General features: G+C 40.2%; 1 protein-coding gene across 13 annotated transcripts in view; it reads right to left on the bottom strand.

The window, feature by feature from the left end:
* arvcfb (ARVCF delta catenin family member b) overlaps positions 1-27,220 on the bottom strand; it is a 378,373-nt gene that overhangs the window by 31,498 nt on the left and 319,655 nt on the right. For 10 of the 13 annotated variants that reach the window (XM_049470443.1, XM_049470449.1, XM_049470447.1 and 7 more), the window contains 4 exons: positions 25,441-25,558; positions 24,879-25,050; positions 22,095-22,112; positions 20,076-20,147 (listed from right to left, as the gene is read on the bottom strand). In XM_049470443.1, coding sequence (XP_049326400.1) covers positions 20,076-20,147; positions 22,095-22,112; positions 24,879-25,050; positions 25,441-25,558 — 380 coding nt within the window. The remainder of the gene's footprint in view (positions 1-20,075; positions 20,148-22,094; positions 22,113-24,878; positions 25,051-25,440; positions 25,559-27,220) is intronic. The other 3 variants (XM_049470444.1, XM_049470446.1, XM_049470448.1) reach the window with 2 other exon arrangements.

Here is a 27,220-nt window from a genome sequence, read left to right as displayed (position 1 = left end):
TTTTGAAAGGAACTCTGTGGCTTACAGCACAAGACACGGAGCAAGTATCGCTCAGCTGCAGAGAGGTTTAGCAGCATCAACTTTATCCACAGCCTCCGTTAACACGAGTCTGAAGTGTCTTGTATTTTAGCTTTCAAAAACCTGGTCTTACATGAAGTCAGCAAATTAGAGCCTATGTGTCATGAAGGGAGGCTGTTGCCATCTGATCAGTGGTCACAACAGAGCTTAGCGATTCTGTCCGCGAAGTGGGAGTCGGATTCGGCAAAACAGCAGGTCGGGTAGGATTTTTTGGGCCCAATCTAACCTCTAGTACTTTTGGCAGTGTGGTCCTGCTGGAAAATGAAATCTGCATTTCTATAAAAGTTGTCAGTAGCAGAGGGAAGCATGAAGTGCTGTAAGATTTTGTGGGAAAACAAAAATTTTGTGGGACTCTCCAAACCACCACTGACCATCAGTAAATTTTACATTTCATTTGTAAATCAAGGGATCAGAGTCTGGAGGAAGAGTGGAGAGACACACAGTCCAAACTACTTGAGGTCTTTTGTGAAGTTTCCACCAATCACTGATGGTTTGGAGAGACATGTCATCTGCTGGTGTTGATCCACTGTGTTTTATTATCAAGTCTAAAGTCAGTGCTGTGTTTTTCCCAAATATCTGTGGGAAGATTTTGCCACTTAGCTTTGTAGGTCCCAAGAACCTTATGCAGGTTATTGTATGTTTGTTCATGCCAATTGGATTGCCAAAATCCATAATGTAGAAAGTCTGGCTTATCATTGGTTGGTGAGGTCTTGACGACAATTAATCTAATGTGGTTGAGAGCATGGAATCATAACAGGATGCAGAAAAATAGAAAACTCTAGGAATAGGATTGAGCACCTCTGATCTAGGACAAAACACTGGAGGAGTACTGCACGGTTTAGCCTCAACACTGTTTTCTCTGCTCCAACACACACACTTAATCTAAAAGCATGTTCAGTAATTAGCTGATAAATTGGACTGTGTGGGATACAGCGGGGTAAACCCCAAATGATTCAGGGCAAAGATACTTAGAGACCACAGCCTGGAACCACTGTGTTACTGCTGCTATATATCAATTCCAGTCCCAAAAGGTTTTTTTTTTCCCAACTTACACACTTTTAATAAACCTGTTAATTAATAAGTTAACTAGTACAAGGATATTTTATCAGGGTAATCACCAAACCATGCTGACAATTTATGACCTCTGTTCAAGCGGCTTTTTTTGACAGTTTTCAGAAACTGCAAATTCCCAAGGCATGCCTTTTTGTTAGCAAACAAAAAGTAATTTTACTGCCCAAAGATTAGTTTAAATATATACCATTGTATCCTAAATTAGAAGCCTCCTAGGGTCCTTTTAGACTCCATCAACTAAAGTAATTCCAATGGCAATACTCCTCTTATTTCTGTCAAGTGTCAAGAAGGGTCATTTTTAAACCTTTTTCAACACTGTTTGGTTTGCAGAATGTTGTCAAGTTACCTTTCCAGGTTACAGATACTTTTTCTTCTTCTATTGTTTAATGGGCAACAAATCCAGCCTCAACTTCCTCTGATTGGTCCAAAAGCCTGATCCATGGTTCAATTGATCTGAACTAAGACCATCTCTTTAGGTCAGACCAAATTTTGGTACTATGGTCCAGATGGTGGTTTTTAGCACCCTTTTTACTACTTTTACTTTATACACTAGCCTTTCTGATTTGGACACAGGAGCACTTGCACAGCAGGTTCAATATATTTGGTCAAATATGAAAGCTGTGTTTTAAGCCTGGTTCTCTAAAATATGTGGTTTGCAGGAGTGGCAGCTATCCGCTCCCTGTGCCAAGTGTGGGGTTATATGACTGTTTCATTTTGTAACATGATGCTTCAACTTATAGTGCCACTTCCCTTTCCTATCCTAATAAAGCTACACTGTGATAGAATTACAGCGAGAGTACTATCATAAACCCATACTGTGATAGGACTGAAGTGAGGACAACGTAACAACGTAATTAGTGAAAATACTCAGATGTGGAACACTTCCCTACACTCATATAGAAAACAGAAGGAAGACTAACCAGAATCAGAGGTTTATTCTGGTGTTTGGAGACAGATACAGGTCTAAAGAGGCTGTAGTGATTCAAAACTTCAAAACTCTGCTCTGCTTGAGGTGACGAGTTTCAGGAAAACCTGCCTATTATCAGCAGGCGATGCTCGGCTTCAGCCACAGCACAAAGCAACCCCATCTGGCCAGCGTCCAGAAAAACGGCGAGCATAGCAACATACTGTGTGCAATATAAAAGCACCTTGAGTATTTCCATTTCCCATCCACTGCATACAGCTTCTTTGTGCTACTATTAGAAGTCCACTACTGTTGGTTTTCTTTATATTCTGCATTGCTTAACACATTTGCATTGGTATATCACTGCTGCATTACCAGACTCTTCCAGATATGCATGGTAATGTTGTGAGCTAATGTCAGCGGAGGCAGGAAGCAGTCAGTCAGTGTGTATCAGTAAACAGGGTCATTGGGCTGTGTAATTCATTCCCCTCTGCCAGCATGTGTGCGCTGGGTGCTGGCTTGTTAGGAAGCAACAGTTGATCATTATGGATAATTTGCAAATGATGGGATATGACCTTTTGTCTCTGAGCCAAGGAATAACATTTGAAAGCCTACCAAATACACAGGCATAGAAACAGGAAACAACTGACGGCCTTTCCATGAATTTAAAAAAAGTACAACAAAAGTACTGCAGAAGGTTCAGAAGCCTCCCAACAAAACCACACACAAGCACACACTCACCCCACAGGCTCTTCGAGCTAATTAATGTAATTAGCTATCCTGAGAGTTTTGAAGCAGAGGGCTGGGGAACGCTACAGAGGAAAACGCCTCACCAAAGTGCCAGAGGCTAAAAACTGATGCTTGAAAACGCAACAATCTCTTTCTCTCCAGAGTTGTTCCTCTACAAACCAGGTGTTACAAAGTCAGGACTTTTGGGGTACACAGCATTTGGCACATTCAGCTAAAGTAATTTTCCTAACTCTGCAAGTGCTGTAGCAATGGCTAAAATAGAATTTGGGTGGCTGAATGTTAACTGTTGTCAGGGTTTTAATCAGTCAGTGGAGCTAAAAACATTACAGATATTTACCTGAAAACACCTCACTTCCAGACCACCACGCCAATCAATAGAGATTTATTTCTAAACTCTGACACTATTTTAATGGCACAGGCACAAGGCGTGAAAATAGACTGTTGACAGAGTGTCCTCCAAAGGTTTCTTCCTCAAGCTCTAAGGAAGGCTTTTGATGGCACTTCCTTTGTCTCGCTTACAAATTTTGATTTCTATAAAATTTTCTGTTTTTTGTGACATTGGCTGTAAAAGATCTGAACACCTTTAAACAAAATTTCAGGACAAGCGTTCAGGACTTCCAGGACTATTCCTTGCTTAAGGCGCCTTTGATGTACCCGAGATGTGCCTTATCTGATCCTGATTACTGATTTGTATGTGTTGGTAGCACCATCACAAGGTTTATATGGCCTTCTTTATTACTTGGCATTACTATGCTTCCTGGGTGTTGTGCTCATCTGGTGATAGCAATAGCCTCCTCATCGAGGCACTGTGATTTGATCACTCAAACCACCTTTGGAGAAGGTCAAGGAAGCATAAAACTACATACTATAAGCTGTCTGAACACTAAAGGGACCTACTGCATCCCGACAAACAATAAACAACTACCTAAAAAAACAGGGTTTGTAGCTTCATTCTTCATCTCTTTCCCTTGTAACAGCCTTTCAAAGACTTGTGGGATATTTTTGTCTGACAATAAATACAGAAAGAGGCAGCGGTTCCCTTCCTTCAGTCATGAAATATGATCGTAAGCACTCACTGGAGATGGATTAGATGCATACATATTTCCAGGTGTAAATTCCAGCTACATATATCTCCTTGTCTACTCATGATCAAATCACCCCAGATGAATGTCAATAGCAGGTATGAACAATGCCTAGGAGTGGAACTGAGCCTCACTGGGCTGCAGTATAAATGTAGGTTAATAGACGGTAAAGATGAAAGATTACAAGACGTCAAACATTGAGTGGCTCATCAATTGACAATCAGGCTAATTGGGTTCAAGCAGCTTCCTTATTGGCTGTAATTATGGATGTCTTAAATGGTCATAAATCAACAGGCTTTTTTTTTTAAGTGGACAGTCAGACAACTTCTATCTTGTTCCTGTTGTCTCCTCATACTTGACCTTTATACACCTACATCATGACCTTTTCATCTACAGAATTAGCCCATTAGGCTAAATATTAACTTCAAATTAGATATATACTTCACATTGGGTCTGTTTTGTGCTGTGTATACAAGATGCAGAACATACCATAATAATGAACATTAGGGATACTGCAGGCACTTACAGGTGAATCTCAAAAAAACTAAATATCATACTGCATACTATACTTTCACATCAAATACTGTACAAGGTAATAAATATCCACTGAGGTGACAAACCAACATTTTAATCTTTGCCGTGATCAGAGTGTCAGTTTAAGTAAAGCTAAAAAATAAGATCAGACGCTTCTTTTATCTGTGTATGATCCCATAAAGAAGGGACCTTGTAAGCTTTTTAATGTTTTGAGTGCCATTTAGAGAATCTTCTCAATAGAGTTAGCAAAAGAATGAGATGGGCGGTCAAGGTCATTAAAGCGCAGCAGGATGAGTGCGTGCCCATCTCTGGAGCTCAGCTCCGTGACAGATTGCCTGTGCCGGACCTCAATGTGACAGGAAGTCCCAAAGCCAGCAGGTTGTCTTTGTTTCAGGGAGTCTGTGGCACCAGGTTGCATCAACAGGCTGGCCTTGCTTAGATCCCACATCATCCAGTCCAGGCTTCAAAGACCGTCCGGGGAGAGGAAGTTAGCGTCTCAAAGAGAAGACTGACACACAAACAAAAGCAGCTTTCTGTTGACTGTCTCAGACTGAGCTTATTAAACCCACCACAGGTTACTGGATGCATAATAACAGTGTTTTTAGGGACTGTCTGGCAACTACTGTCTGTTTTGGATCATAGTTATTGTGAGTCAGTTGGATAAACAGTTTCCCCTTTCACAATGTCCAAAATTCGGTTCTCAATAACAAGCAAAATTGTCACGTGTACAACATTTTCTGACTATAAAGCACATCTATAATCCTTTAATTTTCCCAAAAATCGACAGTGCGCCATTTAATCCGGTGCACTTTATGTATGAATTTCCCAGTCAGGTATTAAGGCAGCAGTAAAGCCACTCTGCAAAGTACAGCGTTATAAGGGTGAGTTTCCAGTGAAGTTTCTCCAGCACTAAGGCTGAGTGCAGCAGTATAAGTATTGGCTGCTAACTGCAGCGCTAGCTCTTTCAATGTTTAGAGGTGAGTATATTGGACTGTTGTCTGGATTTACTGTGTTAAAACAAGATAAGTGGGACAAACCGCTAGTTGATATTGCTCTGGGTAACCGGAACACTCAGGGTTCCTAAATCTAGTGCTATCGCTGTGATCATGGCACAGTTTGAAATGTTGATTTTTGACACATCAGTGGAGATAATACCTTTTACAGTATTTGGCGGTTAACGGATAATGCTGCTGCACCCAGCCTTAGTGCTTTACTGAAAACTCATGCTTAGACCAATAATTGGAAATCAAGGCTTACTGTAAATAAACAGAAGCACTTTACTCACCCACGTCAGGGGAGAAAACTGTGAAGATTAACATCCAGTGCTTGTTTAACTTTGAAAAAGTTTTTTTTATTTTTTACTTAGGTGCTTCCCACAGCTTCCCCATTAGAAGGGAAACATGGCAACACCCTTGTTCACTTCGATGTAGGCATCCTTACTAGTGTCCCTTAATGCGCCTTGTGCGACCAGAAAATACATGTCAATTGATAGTGTGCCTTATAATCAGAAAAATATGTTAAATCATGTCAACGTAAAGTGTTCCTTCAGGGGACAGCATGGGGACGCCCACACCTGTATATGTTGTGAGGTGTTATCTTGAAGAGTGAGTGTAAGCAAGCAATGTTTTGCTTACTTATTAGATTTTAAGATTTAAGAAGTTTACTGTGGAAATAATCAAATAAGCGAGTAATTTCTCACTACTGTAGCCACCAGAAAACAAAGCTTTTAGTTTATTGTTCACACTTTCCCTTCCACTTTTCAAAAGGTGCATATGTTAAATTGAGCCTGTAGTAGATGTAACGTGACATTAAAAACGAGATGCTTGGATTTAGAAATAGGAGCAGGTTTACCAAATTTATAATCGAGTCTGGCTCCACGTCTGGTCTCTACTGTGCAGACAAAATGCAAATTTGAAGACATTGCTGAATATTTCAGCTTAATTTCTATAGAGTGAAAAGAAATTGAACCACAGTGTTCATGTTTTCAACAGTTACGAAGCCATTTTAGGCAGTCAGAGTTTAATGTGCCTTAGAACTGGAACTAAAGAAGCGTCTTACTTCATACAGTAAACACGTCTTAGGCGATCTGGGGTAAAGATTAACTACATCTTTTTACGATTTAGCCAATCCATTTATTTAAGAGCAGACATCTGCAGCACTGAAGCCCAAGGGCTCAACATGGCCAGACAGGCCAGCAGCCAACTTACAACCTCAGAGAAGAACGAGGAGTAAATGAATGAGAGGGAGTGAGAGACAGTGAGAAAGAGGGAGAGTAGCATCTGCTAAATCCCCTGAAAGTAGCAGTAAAAATCACCATAGCAACTATCGTCCAGTCATAATAAAAAATATGTTCTCTTAGAGACAGACAGTTGAACAGTTAGACATAAAAACAGTACTTTTCCCAGTGGATCATTACACTTACTAGACAAAAAAGTATCCAGCACTAAAAGTTGCTATGCTTCTGATTGTTTAGGCCGCACTGTAAACTCAATAAAGGCAGTCTGAGACACTTAGTCTTGGACAAATGGGAGAACCTGCCAAAGTGCTAATTAAACAACATGGCAGACTATTTAGGCTTCATGTCTATAGAGTGGAAAGGAATGGAATCACAATGTCCATCAGTTTTATTTACTTAACTTTTAAAACATTAGCTACATTATCTTTATAAATCCTGCAGAAAACAAATGCCATAATTTAGAAACTACACTAAGTAAAGATTAAATAACTCTCACCAATCAATTTATTTGAGAGCAGACATCTGCAGGACTAAAGCCCAGGGGCTCAACATGGCCAGACAGCCCAGCAGCCTTCTGCTACTGCACACAAACTCACAACCTTAGAGAAAAAAGAGGACTAAACGAATGAGAGAGACAGGGAGAGGGAGGGAGAGAGAGAGAGAGACTAGCATCTGTTAACTTCCCTAAAAAACAGCAGTCGAAATCACCAAGGCAACAATCGTCCAGTCATAATAACAAATCTGTTCACTTAAATAGACAGACAGTCAGACAGAGACAGACAGCCAGACTGATGGAGAGAAAAGGCAAAGTGAAGAAAACTTTGACATGCTGACAGTGTTTTATCTGCTAACTTCTTCTTTCTGTGGGAAAAGGTAAAATGACAGCTGTGCAGTATGTGAGCTGTCAAATGGCATTATGGGAAGGTTGTATGCTTGTCTGCATTAGGAAAGGGGTTATAAAAAGCATGGAATCAAACTTTTTTAGTCTGGATCTTCTACTTTTTAGTATGGCCTAAATTAAAATAGCAGGTGTGAAGGTTTGAAAACCGTGGTCAAATCAAAGAACCAAATCTTGGACCAACCAACAGATGAGGTCTCAGTCCAGAACAACAGTCATTTTTGGATAGTTCAGGCTCAATAGAAGCAAAAAGAAAACGGGTGTTGTGCTTAACCCCCATTTGAGGGCATGCACAACAGGTACACTAGTGATTCCTGTATCTACTATAGCTGTAGATTTATCATTTTTGAAAGACACAAAAGGAATCCGAGAGAAATGTTAGAATGACAGTTTAGAGTCCGAACCTAACCCGAACTCAAGCCGGGTCAGGCCGAGAATTTTCACCGCTTTCTTCTGGCCAGTTGGTTGGGCTCAAGAAAATGGTGTGTGACATAGGCTATTGCATTTTATATTCTTAAACACTGATAATTATATTAGAATAGAGGATTTAGAGTAGAGGAAGTCATTTTAAATTATGTAATTGCTGTTGGTCTATTTGGATTGAATGATTGTGCAGTGTGTAGAATTAATGCTGTGTTTTTGGAAGTATGCTATAAGGTAAATATAAAAAAAATAATAATTTGATTAGAAAGTTTTTAATATAATATTTTAAGAATATAATATTAGAGGAAAGTCATTCAGAAATAATTCTTATAGCCGAATTCATAGATGTTTAGGCTGTGGATCATTGTTTGCATTGTTGGTGTTTTAATCTTTCGGAGATCTGTTCTTAATAAATATTTTCTTAAATGATAGGTCTATGCTCATTTAGTATTGCAATGTTAATTAACATCATTCTGAACATATTTTGCTCATTTAAACAGCCTAAAAATATTTTTAAAAAGCTTAGTTTTAGTAGTAGTTTCTACTTTGGCTTTGGCAGAACATGCACAGACTCAGGCTGGGTCGGGCTGGATTTTTTTTGGGACAAATCTAAGCCCTAACATAGACTGTCTTAAGTGTCCGCAGCCACAAAACTGCCATTTAAAACTGAAATCAAACAAATATATGCAATGTAACAAACACATAACCTTAGTCTGGACTTAAAGGTTGATAAAAAAAAACATGGTAAAAGTTGCCTCTAGATTTTTTAGTCGTGTATTATTACTACTCCTTGTGGGAGTGTTAGTCCTGGGTTTGAACTGGGTTAGTCTACCTTCAAAACTACGGCTATACCTGTTTTACCCGTCTACCTGTGCTTTGAACTTTCCCGTTGACTCTGGCAGTGACTCTTGGGTAATAAACACCCCTCACACCTGCACCTTATTCCAAACATTTCTTTTACACTTGTGTGTATGTATTTATGTGTGTGTGTGTGTGTGTCTTGTCTGCAGCCAGCTGGGGAATTAAACTGTCAGGATGGCTGTATATGATAAAAAACACGACACTGGGAACAGGACGAGAAGGGAATGTGACAAACAAATCGCCTCCGGAAACACTGGAGCATGGAGATGTGTCTGGGATTCAGAGCATACGGAGGCGTTCTACATGCTGATTCCACATCAAGGCATTAGAGATAGAAGACGCCTGTGGGAGAGGTGGAAACTGCCTCTAGTCAAATTCACCATCCAGTCAGGAGATGTTTCAAAGCAGAATGGCTCCAGTAAGGACAAGAAATGGCCTCAAAACGTTAAAATCTGTCAGGCTTATCGGTGTGCAGCATCCCAAACACGGACGAGTCAAGCTGTTGGATCCACACTTATTTACAGTGGCTTGGAACTCAGGCCTTTAGTAAAGCAGGGCAGTCTTTTGCTTCAAATCCCTCAAAGTTTGTGTCTGCCTGAGCTTTTCTTTCTCTCTGATTTTCTCTTCAGTCTTTAACCAGATTAATTACAGACAAACATCATAAAAAAGGTGTTTTATCGTCATGTTTGTCCTGGGTCAATTTTTTTCTCATTTCTTGCCGGCCAAAAAATTGCTGCCTATTGCTGGCAGAGAGGGGATGATGTGCCTTCTCTCAATATTTGTCAATGGAGCAAGAATATTTAGGAAATATTCAACTTAAGGTTAGCCCACACTTGTGCATGTCACTGTATAACGCTATTTTTACTAAACAACCCTAAAATAAACTGTGTTTTAAGAGCCAAGTCAAGATTGCTAAGATGAAGGTTCAAATTGAAGTTTCAGTATCATTCCCATAAACTGCTTTTCCTTCCTTTATATTATTCCTATCCACTGCATCCATCATTGCTATGAGAGCTATCGAACACACCAGTCCTGCATGGCACATGGAAATCTGTGGGTTTTGCATGTAGCCAGACTCTTATTCAGTCTGAAAGCACTGCAATCACTTTCACTACTGTGCTCACTCCTTCTCGCTCCCTCTGTCTCACTCTCTGCAGTAACACGATGTACAGCACAGCCGTTAACAAGCGTGTAACGGCACCTTCACGGTCGCCTTGTTATTGCCTCCCTTGTGGCCCTATGTGTGGTAGTGTGCGGGTGTGAATCCAGTAGGTCTCCTAATCACAAGCCTGCTCTATAGACCTCAGACAGCCAGCCACAGAAACACCTACCCCTTAAACTTTCACTCATTGGCCACTTTATTGGAAACACATACCATCTTGTGCTTTTTATTCACTGGCCACTTTATCAGAAACATTCTATATACTCGTGCTACAGGTTACACAGTCAGCATGAAAGGCAGTAAGACTGTAAATTCAGCCATCAGAAATTGACCATCAGTCAGCACAATGAGTCATTGTTCTCAGTAACAGGTAACAGTGACTGAGCATGTGTGTGTGTGTGTGTGTGTGTGTGTGTGTAAGTGAGTGAGTGTGTGTCTGCATATTGGGGGAGGCCAGCGGCAGACTTAATGATGGGTGTAATCCATGATGCCCATCGTTAATCTTGTGTAATTGTTTGTGAAAACGAGCTAAGAGACACCAATTTAACTACAGCAGGTGTGCAGTATGCTGCTCACTCTCTCTCTCTCACACACACACACACACTTTATAATAAAGTAGAAGCACATGGTAGTAGTAGGTGTTTTTAATAAAGTGTCCAAAAGATTGGAAGCATAATGTGGTAAGTAGGTGTTTCTAATAAAGTGGCCACAATGAGTGAGTAGAATACTAGTAGTTTCTAGATTTTTCACTGACTGTCTGTCAAGTTACATGGAGTCTGATGATCATTTGTTGTGAAAGCATATGTTCTGCTGGCACATTGAGTAGTGTGTGTGTGTGTGTTTGTGTGTGTGTGAGATAATGATTGGCAAGCCACGGCGGGATGAAGCTGCCATTCTTCTGTCACAGCCTGCCAGCTCCATGGGGGGTCCAGCAGCAGCTGGCATTCAGCAACAAAATTCAAGCTTAATCTCGTCCTGCAAACACACACACGCACACACACACCCTTTAGAATGTTTATTAAAGCAGTTGTGTGTGTGTCTCTCTGTGTCTGTGTGTGCGCGCACACACTACAGCCCCTCCAGATGCGTAGCAGTGGGATCAGTATTTTGAGTGTATTTAAAGAGTAGTTTTGACATATCAAATTTAATAACGCTTACATAAGGGACGTTCACCAGCCAATCACAGCGCAGTGACGGCTGTTCAGAAGCCGTGCTCGACGGATTCAATCAGATCAGCGTGTCTACACACTGCTTAGTCAGAAATATGATCCAAGATCTGGGCTGGGTGTTAAACTGGTGAGGATAAATATCTGTCTGAAGCACTGCTGATCCAGACCAGCTGTTCTCTGGAGCAGACCAGATCATCACTGATACCTGATCAGTTAACGGTTATCATCTGCACAAACGTAAAAAAAACTGCCTGTCTAATCACGGTGCCCTTACACTCTGCACCCAAACACAAATACACACAGACACGAACACACACTGTCTCCAAACTGGAAAAAGCAGGCAAGTAGCCTCAGCAGCACGGAGCCAGAGTGGGAATTCTGACACCAGAGAGAGAGAAGTAACAGTGGAGAGAGAGAGTGAGAAAGAAAGAGAGAAAGAGAGAGAGAGAGAGAGAGATAGAGATGTCTTTGTGATGGATGACTAAGAGAAGGGAGAGAAATTGGAGAAAGAAAAAGAGAATGGAAGTAAGAAATAAAAAAACAAACAAACAATCAAACACTTGAATGGTCCATTGTAGATGCCCCCTAGACGCTCAACCAACATTCAACTGAATATCTAATAAATGGAACTGAATTTAATCTAATCCTACACCTCACTTTAATACTAGCCTTAACCTAAATCATTATTTAAACTTGACGCTCTACCATATAATGCTTTAATAACCATACTATTAACTTTAGATATAAACTTAGATTTAACCCTTAACAAAACCCTTAAATGTTAAGGTTAGGGTAGAATGTAGATTTACATTCAAAGGGCACTAAGTGGTCCAGAGATTGCCAGTTCAAAGCCTGTATAGCTGCCGGAGTCTGAGAGAGTACAATTGGCCTTGCTCTCTCTGGGTGGGTAGATGGCGCTCTTTCTCCTCATCACTCTTAGGGTGATGTCGATCAGCACAAGGCTGCATCTGTGAGCTGCTGTATCAGAATCAAGTCGCTGCGCTTTCCTCTGAGGGCTCTGTGATGCTAGTTGGGAATGCTATCAAAGACACATCGACATGCCTTAAAACAACCTGCATTGTGCCTGGTTGATAGCTCGCCTATAGATCGCTAACACAGGATCCTCTGAGTTTAATCAGAACTTAATACCACAAAGAACTCTAATTGATTCTGATTCTAGTGTAATGAAGTAGATTAACAATTACATTTAAATTAAATTATGATTAATTATTTTTTCAAATAACCATTTATACTCAACACTCATCCACACACTGGTGAGAAGCAGCAGCCAATAGCGCACAGTGCACTCTCAACCAGAAACAACCATCCACCTGCAGGACTGCACCCAGCACTACAGTATTTCACCCAGGACAGAGTGCCAATCCATATCTGGGCACACAATTGTACATACATTTACACACACACAAACTTGCATACATACCACACACATGCACACACCACACACACATACACACACACTGTAGAAGGAAGCCGGTGTCCCCATAGAGAACCCATGCAGACACAGGTAGAACATGAAAACTCCACCCAGATAGGGACTTGACCCCGAGACCGCAGTGCTGGGAGGCGAACATGCTAACCATGCCGTCGTAAATCATCACTGGCAGCAGCAATGGTTATGTTGTAAAGAGGCGTGACAAAACAGTGTCTCAATGTTCCTTTCTCCTCCTCCTCAGTGAGACGTTCAGTAAACAGCAGCTATAAATCTGAGGAGCAGCGGAGGAGAACAATGGAAGCAGGTCTTCTGAAGCCTGATGATTAGACCAGGGCTGCTGGAGCCTAATGACGCACCACAGTTAAGGAGGGAGGACATGTCCAATGTAACACCAATCAAGCCAAATAGTTAACTTCCCAGCATGGGTGAGAGAGAGAGAGAGAGAGAGAGAGAGAGAGCCATCAATATCATCTTTCACTCTAATTAAGTATTGCTGGAATGTTGGCATATATACTATCGACCCCCTCTCAACAGAAAACAACAGACGAACAGACCGCCACTCTCTCCTTCCACTCGTCTCGGCTCCAGCCTGCACCTAATCAGAACAGATAGCAAAAAAGGTCTGTCACTCTACGTCCATTACTCAGTTTAATCCAACTTACTAAACTCTTCATTATTTTTTTAACTCTATATGTAATCCCTCACTATTTACTATACAACTATTCACATTGTTGCCGAAGTTCACATTACTTTAATAGGCCCTATGACAGAGCCCTGAGGGACTTCACACAATTAAACCAGAAAAAGTGGGAAAAAAATTATATGCTGATCAATAATGTTTCGCATCTAAACAAAAATGTATTATGAGTTTTAAAGCCAAATAAACAAGCCTTTCAATATACTTCATTAATTCTTGTAGACAAATTAATCAAAAATTAATCAAATTAATCAAAAAAGGTTACTGGCGTATGGCTTTCTTGGCGGCAGAAAACATAGGTGATCCACTGACTGAACACAACCTAGACAGATATCAACAGTCAGACGTCCGTAGCTAGACTTAAAACCTAATCAAATCAAATCAAACTACATTGAAGATGGAAGCACATATCTGCCAAATAATGAACTGTGCAAAAAAAAATACAAATTGTAAATAGTAACTATTAAAATTTGAGCTGCTGCAAATACATAAAATACATCAAAAATACATTTTACTAGAATCCAGTAAGTTATTTAATTGTTTATTTAAGTTTGTATTTTTGCATTTTTATGTCCGGGGTTTCCCTGTGCTGCAGCTCTCCAGTTAACAGGAGGGAGGAGAGCAGGTGCAGCATGCCACCGTGGGACGCTCACATGAAGAGGAAGCATCTCTGAGGCGAACAGAGATGAGTCATCGCACACGAATGGGACGAGAAAACGAGAAGAGACAGAGAGATAAAAACAGGTGGAGATTAATCTGTGATGCTTTCTCTCTCTGGGTTCCCCGCCTTGTGAATAGCAATAAAGCTGCAGTGGGAAGCCCTGCTTTGGTGTGTGAGCATGAGCAAGATAAAGAGTCACAGATACAAATACAGAGAGGAGAGTGCAGCAAAGTGCCATACAGAGTGAGATATAGGGTTGGTTTCCTGGAAAAAAAAATAAACATGGAAAGTCTCTATTCAGAACGTTGGCTAGAGCAAGACTAGGACTAATACTTTACTGAGAAATCAACCCACAGAGCAATAAACAAATATCAAATGTGTTACAATTACAGTCAGGCAGACCAACAGAAACTGCCTCTTCCTTGAACATACACTGGTGTTACATAAAATAACCAGTAGGTGGCTCATCCCCATACCTTTACCAATAAACCAGCTCTGTCTCCTCATCCCATACCTCTACCAATGAACCAGCCTTGTCTCCTCATCCCCATACCTCTACCAATGAACCAGCTCTTTCTCCTCCTCTTCATACCTCTACCAATGAACCATCTCTGTCTCCTCATCCCATACCTCTCTCTACCAATGACCCAGCTCTGGGCCCTTTTCCACCGGCATGGTGCCGGTGCTGGTGCCAGGTTCCCGAACGGTTCTTTACGTTTTCACCACAAAATCACATGTTCTGGGCCAGAAAAGCCGGTTCCGTTCTGGCCCCACAATCTTGCTGGTCTGGAACCAGCGAACCTGTGACGCAAGCGGCCAAAGGGCAGGGCGTTGAAGCGTCTCCGGGGCAAAGTTGTTTACAAACCTCACCTCCATTCACAGCTAAGAGCAGCAGAAGCAGCTAAATGAATAAAAAGGATTAAAAATGGTCCACCGAGGATCAGCAGCACAAGTTTTAAAAGGAGCTCGGGTTCGGCCATATTGTTTTCAAATCGCCCCACGACTTCTGTTGACGCCTACATTCACATACGTAGTGAGTGACTCCTTAGAGCAGTGGAAACACGGGCTGGTTCTTAAAAGGTTGGCAGGAACCGGCTCCGGCACCAGCACTTTGTTGGTGGAAAAGAAGTATCTGTCTCCTCACCTCCATACCTCTAAAAATTAACCAGCTTGGTCTCCTCATCTCCATACCACTAACCTGGTTTTATCTCCTCATCCCCATACCACTAACCTGGTTTTATCTCCTCATCCCCATACCTCTACCAATGAACCATCCTTGTGCCCAAATCCCTATACCCTACCAATGAACCAGTACAAGTCCTCATCCTCAATTATATACCAATGAACCAGCCCTCTCTCGTTCATCCCAATATCCCTACCAATAAATCAGCGTTGTCTTCTTATACTCTACTGATGTACTCTCTCCTCATACTCCAATCTTTTCATGGAGGCCAAAATTTCTGCTGGCAACAAACATCACGGCTGATTCCCTCATAGCTCGACACTTTGCAAATTCAGGGTGGGACCCACATTATTTTTCATTTAACATTACCTTAACACTAGCAAAATAACTGCATATAAATTAATCATTCCTATTATGGTCACTGAACTTCAGAGACAGACACAGAGAGAGAGAGAGAGAGAGAGAGAGAGAGAGAGAGAGAGAGAGAAAGAGAAAGAAAGGTTCAAGATACAATGTTACATTTAACACGTGTGCTACTGCTGCTGCTGTGTTGCTTTAATTACTGCTTCCCACCGATCCCTTAATTACTCGTCTTCCACCTATTTCTCTTCTAACCTCCTTTTCCCTCCCTCAGAGTGATGAATAATGCAAAAGGGGAAGGTTGGGAGCTTGCCACGCTTTCTGCTTTTCAAACAGCTCCTCTCATCTGTGAATATCAGTGAAAGACACTGCTTTTTTGTGAATCAGCATCAAATCCTTGCACGTTGTTACTGACTTCAGAAAACACCTCGATCCTACATTTTTAGATTAGGAAACACTTGATTCTAAACATATTTGTGCCACTAGTAATATAGGACACATTACTCATCCTGAAGTCTGAGTCAAGTTTCCAGTTTCTGAGGTTCCATTCCATGTGAAGTCACAAGTTTCTGGGATAAGAATCTAAGTGGCTAGTTCAAGTCAAGTCATGACTCTCTGGGATAAGAGTCCAAGACGAGTCTCAAGTCTCAAAGATACAAGCCCTTGCAGAATGTTTGAAGGGCAAAGTGAGTTGAGTCAAGTTCATTTTAGAATTTCTGAGGGAAAAGCCCAATATAAGTCACACGTTTTGGCAAAAGAGCCCAATGCCAGCTCAAATAGAGTCCCCGAAGGGCAACCAGCATCAAGTTTCAAGCCTTAGTCCTTAGTCCCTGGAGAAGAGTAAAAGTTATGTCTTGAGTCTCTGGGGATACAAGTCTGGGGCAAGTCCGGAGTCTTTGAGATTAGAAGTCTAAGTGGACCTCTGAGTGCATATTCAAATCAAGGCCCACACTTTGTGCAGCAAATGAGAGGACTAATGTAAGGAATGTAAACAAATTGAAATGTCTGTCTAGTCCAGCTTTGTGCCAAGACCGTAAAAACTCTCTGAAAAAGCATATATTTGCTCTGAATGTCCTACAAGTGCTGCAGGTTCAGCAAAAGGGCAGCCATGCTTTTGCATCCTTATGTGTTCTTCATTCAGGCTCGGGGTGAAAGGGAAAAAATAAAATGAGTGTGTTCAGAGGGATTTGCTTGGCTAACAGCTTGCCCCTGTTGGCATGCTGGTCTGCAGATTTTCGTCCAACATCTTCTTAGAGAGATGTGTGTGTGTGTGTGACGCATCCATCAGAGCTTTAGTAAACTGCTGTAGCCGCTGCTGAGGGCAGCTAAGGTGATGGTCAAACACAGGGCTGTCAACAGAGCACTCAAATGCATAACATTCAATCTCTTCTTACTCAGACAATTTGATTATTGCATGGTAGATAATTCTTTCGTCCAATATAGTAAAAGTATGATGACGCCTGGTAATTTATTGTTTCTTCTGAAATCTAAAGTATTAAAAATAGTTTATTATTGCTGAGAGGATTTAATTGCATTCAGCAACAAGACCTCGCCCCAACTGCCAAGCTTGTACCAACAGTATTCAGAGAACACATTTCCACTGCTTTACAGCTGAGGAGTGCCTAGAAGGTCCTCCTGAGGCCATCTCATAGCATTCTTAATAAAAAGATGCTAGCCAACTGCACCTTGTCGAAACAGTCTTTCCAAGCTAATATAACACAAGGCACTTTCAAGTATCTGAAGTGTGAGGCGAGCTAAGAGTCTTTGAAAGCTATCACAATACACCTAACATTTATGTATGCCCAGGTCAAGCCCAAGTGCAAGTCCATTTTACCCCCTAAGGAACAATTCCTAGTCAAGTTTAGAGTTTCTAATGGGCAGGTCCAAGCCAAGTCAAAATTCTAAGGGAAAATTTCTGAGGGACAAGTCCGAGTCAAGTCAAAAGTTTTTGAGAAAAGAGTCAATTTCTAATCTCAAGTCTGAAGTGTGAGAAAAGCAAAGAGTCTCAAAAGTTCCCAAGCTAAACTAACACAAGACATCTGACATAATTTAAGCCGATCTAAACTTCTCTTAAAAATCTCTTAACCCTTTAACAGACAGGCCTTTTTTTGCCTGATATTTCATTCCTATATCTTGAGGATTTCTATTCAAGCATTACATATAAATGGTTTATGTTTGATATGAAATGTTGAAGTTAATGTTGTTGTTAACTGAAAATCCTGAATCTGAAAAAAAAATTCTGCAACTAAATCTGTCCAATTTAAATGAGCGATTTAAATTTCTGAGAAGCAGGTCCAAGTCGAGCCCTGGGAAAAGTCTTAAGTCTCTGAAGTCAGAGCACAGCTAAGAACCTCCTTAAGATAAGCTAAAACAAGACACCTAACATTTAAACAGCAAACATTTTGCCCAGAAAAGCACATCCAGCACACAAGAAAAGTCCAGACATCAAATATGTTTTTTTTTTTTTTTTCTGATTAACCCAATCCATCTCAAAGTTTCAACTGGATCATGTAAGGACTCCGGTACAAAACTACTGCTTAGCACTTGACTCTCTCAGGATTACGGCTGTATTTTATCTCAGATGTACTGAAGCTGAAGGGGGTAGGCTGTATTCTGATACGTAGAGACTCCCTGAGGTTTCTTGAGTGCTTTTCCTCTACATACACAGGATCACTCTTCAAACAAAGGGGCTTCCTGAAAAGACCTCCGCTCTCAAGAGTAATCAGCACTGCTACAAACAAAGCATTCTTCAGTCTGCCGTGTGGTGTGAACACAGAAACACAAGTGATCCTTTTGCTCACGGTAACCTGGAGTCAAATGAGTCTGAGTCTAGCTTTTCATGACATACAAGTTGTATCTGGTTTGCACACGGCAACCACCAAGCTTACTGTTCACTTTGTTTTAGTACAACTTTAACATGACAACTTGATTTGTACAAACTGGGCCATTAGTCTTACTTTAGTCATGCTACTTTTAGCTCTTTTGCACACATGCAATTCCTAATAGGATTTCTGCAGTTATCTGATTTTTTTTTAAACCAGGGCTATTTTAAACTATGACTATTTATTGGTCAACTAATCTGCCAATTATTGGGTTGATTAGTTGCATTTTTTTTGTCATGCCCTCCAACAGGTACTTCCTACTGGTGAGGACAGCTAAACATTTTGGTACCAAATTATATTATAGGAAACATTTACAGAGACTGGATGTTATTTTCAGGATATTCTATAATACTTGTATGTATTTTTCCTACTTTTCCCAAGGTGTTACCTCACTAAATTGAATGTCTAAAAAAATTAATGTCTATAGTCACATATATATATATATATATATATATATATATATATATATATATATATATATATATATATATATACACCTTAATTACACCTAAATTTTAATGGAGTTAAAAGAGTACAGCATCGCAATCAGTGATAGGTGCAAATCATTAAACATGCAAAGAAATCACTACTTTTACACCATTAACAAGTTAACAAGTAGAATTCTGAGGCCCTGACATTTAAAATGAGGCCCCAAGAACTTTGAAAATGTAGTTCTCTGGCCACAATTTTTTGAAATTAAACCACAATAATTCGACTGACATCCATTACCAAATAGTTAGGATAGGGGAACAGATTGCCTGATTAATTCCATGGAAATGTATGAATACGTTAGAGACATTTTTAGCAACAGCTGGAATTCATGCTTTAACTATGAACTGATTTCAGAGAATTACCTGAAGATACCGTGTCTACCAACAGTTTCTTAATAAACTATCTGTGCCTCGTTTTAAATTTCAGGGCCCTCAGAATTCTACCAATGAAGTGTGGAGCTACTTTGAGCTCAATAATGGTGTAAAACTAGTGATTCTCTGCATGGGTAACTCTTTGCGCTCATCACTAGCACTGTAATCCTGTTGGGAGCATCAGCTAAAAGTGCTGTATATGGAAATGCATGAGAAGAATGAAGATGGGCTATGCAACAATAGTTTTTACTCTATCATCATGATTCACTACAACCAAAGTCCATTTTACAGAGTTCTCTTAGAGTTCTCCTTAAACTGGAGTGTTTCTTTGATTTCTGATGTTGTGCATCTTCTCTGATCTTGTATGAAGTTAGGATTTCACATGAAGTTAACATCAACTTATTCTTTAAGTGAATGCAAAGCGAAAATCTGATTATTGCCTGTAAAGTTTTCCCTTTATCTGTTTACCCAAGTTCACGTCAACATGTTAAAAAAACAAAACTGACAAACTCAATTGTTCTGCAACAATCAGATTATGAAGTGCATGTACCGTAAGTGTCATTGTTTAACCCTTACTAAACCATACAAAATAATCCATTAGAAATGAACCACAGTCATGTGGAAAACTTGACGAGCCCGTCACTGGTAGACTCCTGTTCCAGTGTTAGCACTCTCGCTTCGTTCAGGCTGAGAGTGTTTTGATGGAAAGCTGGAGCAGTTGGAAACTCCCAGGCTTCTGTCAGCAGCGGCTCAGAGAGAAGTGACAGGTCAGAGACGTGCTAATGCTCACTGCCAGAGCTGGACATACCTTTAGTGGGCTCTGTGCGCTTTGGGAGGTCCAGCGTGTCATAGTTTTTATCGTTCTCTCCATTTCGCCGCCCTGATGGAAGAACAGAGAGAGAAAGACAGACAGTGAGAGTGTGCGAGAGAGAGAGAGAGAGAGAGAGAGAGAGAGAGAGAGAGAGAGAGGGTGAGAGAGAGGGTGAGAGAGAGAGAAAAGATAGATTAGAGAGAGAGTAAGTGTCAACTTTAGTACAAGCAGATCTCTGGACAATAAAAATGTCCAGCTTATTTCAGACACACAAACACTACAGCCTAGCCAGGATTATGGAGCTAAAACAGATACAGATATACTGTTAGATGATGTAAAGGTCAGAAACCCAACAATGTTAAAGGATGTAATTGATATATTGTGTTTTATATTAAGTTTTAGATTTGAATTAACTGTAAATACTGATATAACAGTGATTTCTTTAAATGTGTTTGATGATCTGAAACATTTGAGAGTGACAACAAGCAAACAAAACATTATGAAGGGGGCAGACACATGAATTTTGTACAGACACATACAATATATTCACATTTATTTATTTGATTTAAAATGGAATACTTTCTCCAAATTATACAGAACCCATGTTAGCACCCATGTAGCCTTAAGGCAACAAACCAATTTTTATGTGTTTCTTTAGTGTTATCGAGCAGAGGGGCAATTTGTAAGATTTTTGTAGGATCAAGCACCAGGTACACCAAATCATCCAAAAAGTGGGGCAAAATACTGTATTTTTCAGACTATCCAGCACACTTCAAATACTTTAATTTTAATACATTAAGAAAACAACAGTGAACTTAATGTATGAATTCTATCAATCAGGTTTAAAGAAGCAGTAAAGGCAATGCAGTGCAGCAGCATTAGTATTAGCTGCTAACCGCAGCGCTAGCTCTTTCTCCAAAGGTTCAGAGGTGATTAAGCTATGTGTGATGAACTGCTAGCTGATAGCGCTCTGGCCTAATACTCAAGTTTACTCAGTCTACCACTATCGAGCGGCATTTTCTCGCTCATTCAGCAAAGGTGTGAACGTCTAGCTGACAACAAAAGAGGTGTGTAGAGTATTTGCTCGTTAATATCAGGCTAAAGTGAGATCAGTAAGATCACAGTGTACGAACGGACTGATTAATATCATGTAAAGAAAAGTACATATGCAAATTATTGTGTGTTTATTACAGTCTAAAAGCGTTCTAGGCTGCTTTTTCTGAGCCATTAGGGGCCAAGATTAATCAAATAGCCATAAAAAGACAAGAGTATATATATATATATATATATATATATATATATAAATATATATGTGGATTATTAAAAATTGAGTAGAACACATTATGTTACACCTTAACACTATTGCTAACCGTGGCTGACTAGCCCTGCTAATCACAGCTGGCTAGCGCTGCTAAATGTGGCTGGCTAAGCGGTTTCTTACCACGGATAGCGCTCACCCTTGGACAAAATATTGGAAATCTAAGCTTTTTTTTTACCAAAATAAACATTTTTGGTAGTTTAATATCCAGAATTACAAGGGAAACATAGCGGCACCCTTGCTCACTTCGATGTAGGCATTCTTACTAGTGTCACTTAATGCGCATTATAATCTGGTGCATTTTATATATGAAAATAGACGTTCATTAAAAATGTGCCTTATAATCCAAACAAAATATGGTTGGTATCTTCCCCCAAAAATATTATTCATGCTATAAAGTGTTCAATGATGACTGTATTTATATAAAACAAAAAACAAACTGCATTGTACTGTATATCTTACATACACATACACTCAAACAAACACATTAAAACAATGACCAGCACGAAAACATTCTACACAGCGCTAAACACAACTCACAACACAGGCTAGCTTATAAAATGAAACACACAGATATATGACTGGGCTCTTATTAAGAACAGGCTCCAGGGCAGGAGCTCTTGAAGTGGAAATGGAAGAATGGTAAGACTGGGAAGACTGGAGGAAATGAAAGAACAGAAGCAGGAAGAGATACTCACCTTGATTAAACCATTCCTCTACAGTTAGCCAGCGCAGCAGCAGCAAGGCCAAACACAAGCAGAGGGAAAGAAGAGAAGAGGCGTGAAAAGGGACGGGTTTGTGTATGCGTGTGTGAGTTCTAAAGCAGACAGTGAGTAGTTTATCACTGCTTCAACACACAAGCGTGTAACAGAAAACGGAACGCAATTTCCTTTTATTTCTCCAGGGAGCAGTTAGCACCACAGGTGCATCTTAAAAAATATGAATTATATTTTTTAAAAGTTAATTTATTTCAGTAATTCAGTTAAAATTGTGAAACTCATATTATATAGATGTATAACACACAGAGTGATCTATTTTAATCGCTTATTTATTTTACTATTGATGATTATGGCTTACAGCCAATGAAAACCCAAAAATCAGCGTCTCAGAAAATGTTAATATTATATTATAAGACCAATTGGTACTTTTGGCAGTGTGGGCAGTGTGCCAAGTCCTGCTGGAAAATAAAATCTGCATCTCCATAAAAGTTGTCAGTAGCAGAGGGAAGCATGAAGTGCTGTAAGATTTTGTGGGAAAACAAAACTGCACTGAATTTAGACTTGATAATAAAACACAGCGGATCAACACCAGCAGATGACATGACTCTTCAAATCTTACTGCACTTCATGCTTCACCCTGCTGACAACTTTTATGGAGATGTGGATTTCATTTTTCAGCAGGCCTTGACACACTACCCACACTGACAAAAGGTCAAATTGGTCTTATATAATATCCAAATTTTCTGAGATACTGAATTTTGGGTTTTCATTTGCTGTAAGCCAAAATCATCTAAAATAAAACAAATGCTTAAAATAGATCACTCTGTGTTTAATACATCTATATAATATACAAGTTTCACATTTTGAACTTAAATTCATTGTCTTAAGATTTGTGTTAGATTCCAGTCTCAAGATTCCAGTCTCAACTTAAATAACAAACAGTTACACAGACGGAGGACACAGATGTTAGTAAGACACAGTTTTATCTCTTTTTTTTACTCAGGTAACAAACTGCTTGAACATTTCCTGCTGCTGCCCTCCATAAAGGCTGGAGCTGAAGTCTGAAGCTAAGGGAGGGGGGTTTGAAGCATTTACCAGCTTAAATGTAAGTAATTTGCTCCTTCACAGTATACCTCCAGGACCGTGAAGCCGATAACTAGCCCTCATTAGCGGCTGTGTACATGCTGTAGAGGCTGCTAACGTGATTGGTGTCGGTGTGATGTGAACGTATCGAGGTTTTAGGTTGTTTTGGCAGCTTAATTGGCTCTTGTCCGAAGACTTAGAAGAGTCCACGACGGGATCGACGCTCGCTTTAAAGCGGGAGAATTAATTAAACGATGTGACTCACGACTCGAGTCGTTCGGGAGTCGCCGCACCTGTTTGTCGCTAGCTGAAGTCATTTCTGACCATGTGGATTAATATAGACCTTTAATAGGATCAAGGAAAGCGTGGGTACGGCTGGCGCTGTCTGCAGAACGCCCACCAGAGATAGACTGGCTGCCTCTAGACGGCTTGAGCGTAGAGCCTCTGAGTCAGCCTCGCATATGGATACAACACAGCTTCCTCACTGAATCCACTCCTGCGCCTGTTTAACCATCTCTGAGTCACCCTAAAACCAATAAGATAGCATCATCATAGACTCCCAACTGCTGTCACTGTTGGGCTAATTTGAAGGCAAAGCAAACAAACAAGGAGTCAGCTAACTAGCTACAGAGATAGCGATGTGCAGGCCTGTCTCGTTTATCATTTGAGAGCAGCACTAAGCTGAGGCACTCTTAATGAGGATTGTTCTGACCATACAATTTCAGCTGATAACACAGCACAGAATAGCACAGAATATTTCTCAAACTACATTTGATAAAATAACCACTTCTAAGCAATGTTTATCGAACAATAGCTAATTTATCTTAAGTCGAATTGCAATATTGTTTGCTGAGGGATTTTTCATGCACCTTACTGTACTCAAAGTTCTCAGACTTAGCCTAAACCTTAAAGCAGACTCATGAAGACACATATGTACTACAACCTGTCATTAGTTAAAAGTGAGTAATCCAGTTTACACAAAGAGTTAGCATTGCAAACAAGCTGATTCAACCCAGCTGTGTCTGTTAGCAAAGCAGCTTTTAATCTATTTCAGCCCAGCTGTTAGCCTCCCAGCTAAACCACTCCCGCCCAGTCAAAGCTGTTAGCATTACAGCTAAAGATAATTCTATAATTTTGTATTTGCATGCAATTTAATGGCATTTTATACTTTTTTGAGCCATGAGCATCATTACAATCTTAGTCTTCAAATGGCTCAGCACTCGATAAATATTTTCTCATTATACTAATGTTGTAATTGTTTTTTCTTTGAAAAGCAATACAAAATAGATGTAATATACATACATATGTGTGTGTATATATATATATATATATATATATATATATAACAAAAGCTAAACATGTTTTTTTCCCTCAGGGTTTAAATGATTTTTCTGTGGAATATACGTGGAAATTTAATTTAAACCCTATGAAAAAACATGTTCAGCTTTTGTTATACAGCTAAATATTTCCTCTTTCAGCTTCGGCCAAAGATGTTTATTTCAGGAAATCTCCATCAAAAACACAATCAATCCTACCCATACATACAACAAAATGTTTGCAATTTACTACAGAAGAAAGAAACTGCTACACACATTTAAAACACTTTTTATGCTTTTGTAACAAAAACTGTACCCATTTCTTTATATTATTTTTGCAAAATGATTGGACTGAAAGACTGACCTTTGGCCTTCTTCCCGCCGAAGCAGCCGGCGTCGTCCTTCTTCTTCCGCTGAGGCCCTGCGGAGCCCGGAGCCTGCAGTCCTGACGGGTCCTGAAACTTATCGGCCCCCGGGACCTCTTTGTGGACGTGGTACGAGAGGTTCCTCATGATACACACACAGTTCTCCACAGACTGACAGAAAGATGGAGAACAAGAATGGTCTGATTAGAAATGGCCGTTACCAGCACAACTGTGTTGGACAAAGAGAAAAACACGCACTTACACACAGTGTGTATACACTTACATGTGTGTTCATACATGAGAAATGCAATGCAGTTGAGCTGATTGCATTTTAAGGAGGTTTGTGTGCAATTCTGACACAAATTCAGCGTTTGGTTTTAAAAATATGAACCCTTGTGTATTGTGGAAGTGACATGGAAGTCATAGTAAATATCTCTACATGTTCATTTAAGAAGAACTTGAAGATATAGTCAGTAAAAGAGACTACAGAAGGTAGGAATTTTCCACTGCAGTATCAGGGTGGCAACTACAGCATCTGCACAGCTGAAAGTGGACTCTCACCTTGTTGTCCATGTCCTTCTTCCCTACAGCGGACTGTAGAGCATGGAGCAGAGCGTCCACCAGCCCATCACACTCTCTCAGCCTCCTGCGGGCCTCTGCACCATCCGAGCTCACATTCCTGCACACATAAAAACAATGAAACTTCATCAATGAAACAATGAAAGTTTTCAAAATCAAGGTCTCCACAAATAGTGTTGGTTTGGAGAGCCAGGTTATCTGCTAGACCAAAGTCAGTGCAGTGTTTTCCCGGAAAATCTTACAGCACTTCATGCATGATTTTATTTTCCAGCAGGACTTGGCACACTGCCCACATTGCCAAAAAGATCAATTGGTCTTACATAATATTTACATTTTCTGAGATACTGATTTTTGGGTTTTCATTGGCTGTAAGTCATTATCATCAACAATAAAATAAAATAAACTCTTAAAATAGATCACTCTGTGTGTAATACAACTATATAATATAATATAAATATAAAATTTGAACTGATTTACTGAAATAAAGTAACTTTTCAATGATTCTCACATTTTTTGAGATGCACCAGTATTTACTCCTGCAGTAATAATTAATAACTAATGCTAAAAGGAGACAACATGAGCAAACAAGGACGTCCAGAGCTGAACTGAACAGAGGCAGCATTGTTACTCGCCAGTTTTACATCCTTCCTCAGCCTCCCGCAACATCGTCCAGAAGCACATCTGCTGTGGCAGCGCTCCAGGAAGCTGAAAGATGGATGTTGTTCACAACCGCAGCTACCTGCCTCCTCCATCCTCCCACCTTCCAGTAAGCTGGCGTCCAGCAGAGCATGCTGACTGCCGTTCATCATTTAACATAAAGATGTGAATAACTTCTGTAGAAATGAGGAACAGTGGAGTGGTGCATAACTTACAGCTATCAGGCAAACATCTCTTCTATGTGCTTCTGTTATTTACGTTGAAATGCAGTAAAGTGTATTGTATATGTAGTGTATATGTTGGTGACTTTGTATGTTTTTTTTTATTATTAGTAACAACTTCTCATATTATGTAATTTTTTTACAACAAGGAACATTGAGAAGAACTAATTTTCCCAAATCTCTTAATATCTCAAGTGTTTCTGATTACAAGAGAAAATGGTGTTCACCACTGATTAAAACCTGCAACTGTCTAAAGAATAAAGTAAAAAGAACATTTCAAAGCAATCCCAATTCATCTGGCCAATTGTCTCACCCATTCAGCTGCTACTCAGCTATATATCACCCATCACTAGTGATGCCACAACACAAGGAGGATGAAGACTAGCAACAGGCTTCCTTTGACACATATAAAGTCAGCCACCGTCTCTTTTTCAACTGCTGCTGCTGCAGCATTGCCAAGTAGCATCACAGCGCACTCGGAAGAAAAGCGCAGCAACTCGATTCTGATACATCAGCTCACAGACGCAGCCTTGTGCTGATCCACATCACCCTAGGAGTGATGAGGGGAGAGAGTGCCATCTAGTGTACCCACCCAGAGAGAGCAAAACCAATTGGTTCTAAGTTTGCTCTGAGACCTCTCCCTTGACTGTGTTTGGTTATTATCACCACGTTGTTCTGAAACCTCCCTCTGACTGTGATTGGTAGACACTCATCAATTCATCAATACAAATCAATCATCACTCTGAAAAGTTCTCTTCAGACCGTAATCACAAACTTGCTCGATCTGAGACCCCCCTGACTTAACTGTGATTGGTTCTAATAACCACTTTGTTTGTTCTGAGCCCTTTGACCTCTCTGTGATAGTCTTAAGTTTGTTCAAATAC

The sequence above is a fragment of the Astyanax mexicanus genome, chromosome 22 (genome assembly GCF_023375975.1).
Source record: "Astyanax mexicanus isolate ESR-SI-001 chromosome 22, AstMex3_surface, whole genome shotgun sequence".
NCBI classification, from domain to species: domain Eukaryota; kingdom Metazoa; phylum Chordata; class Actinopteri; order Characiformes; family Acestrorhamphidae; genus Astyanax; species Astyanax mexicanus.
This window is presented reverse-complemented; position numbering and strand designations above follow the sequence as displayed.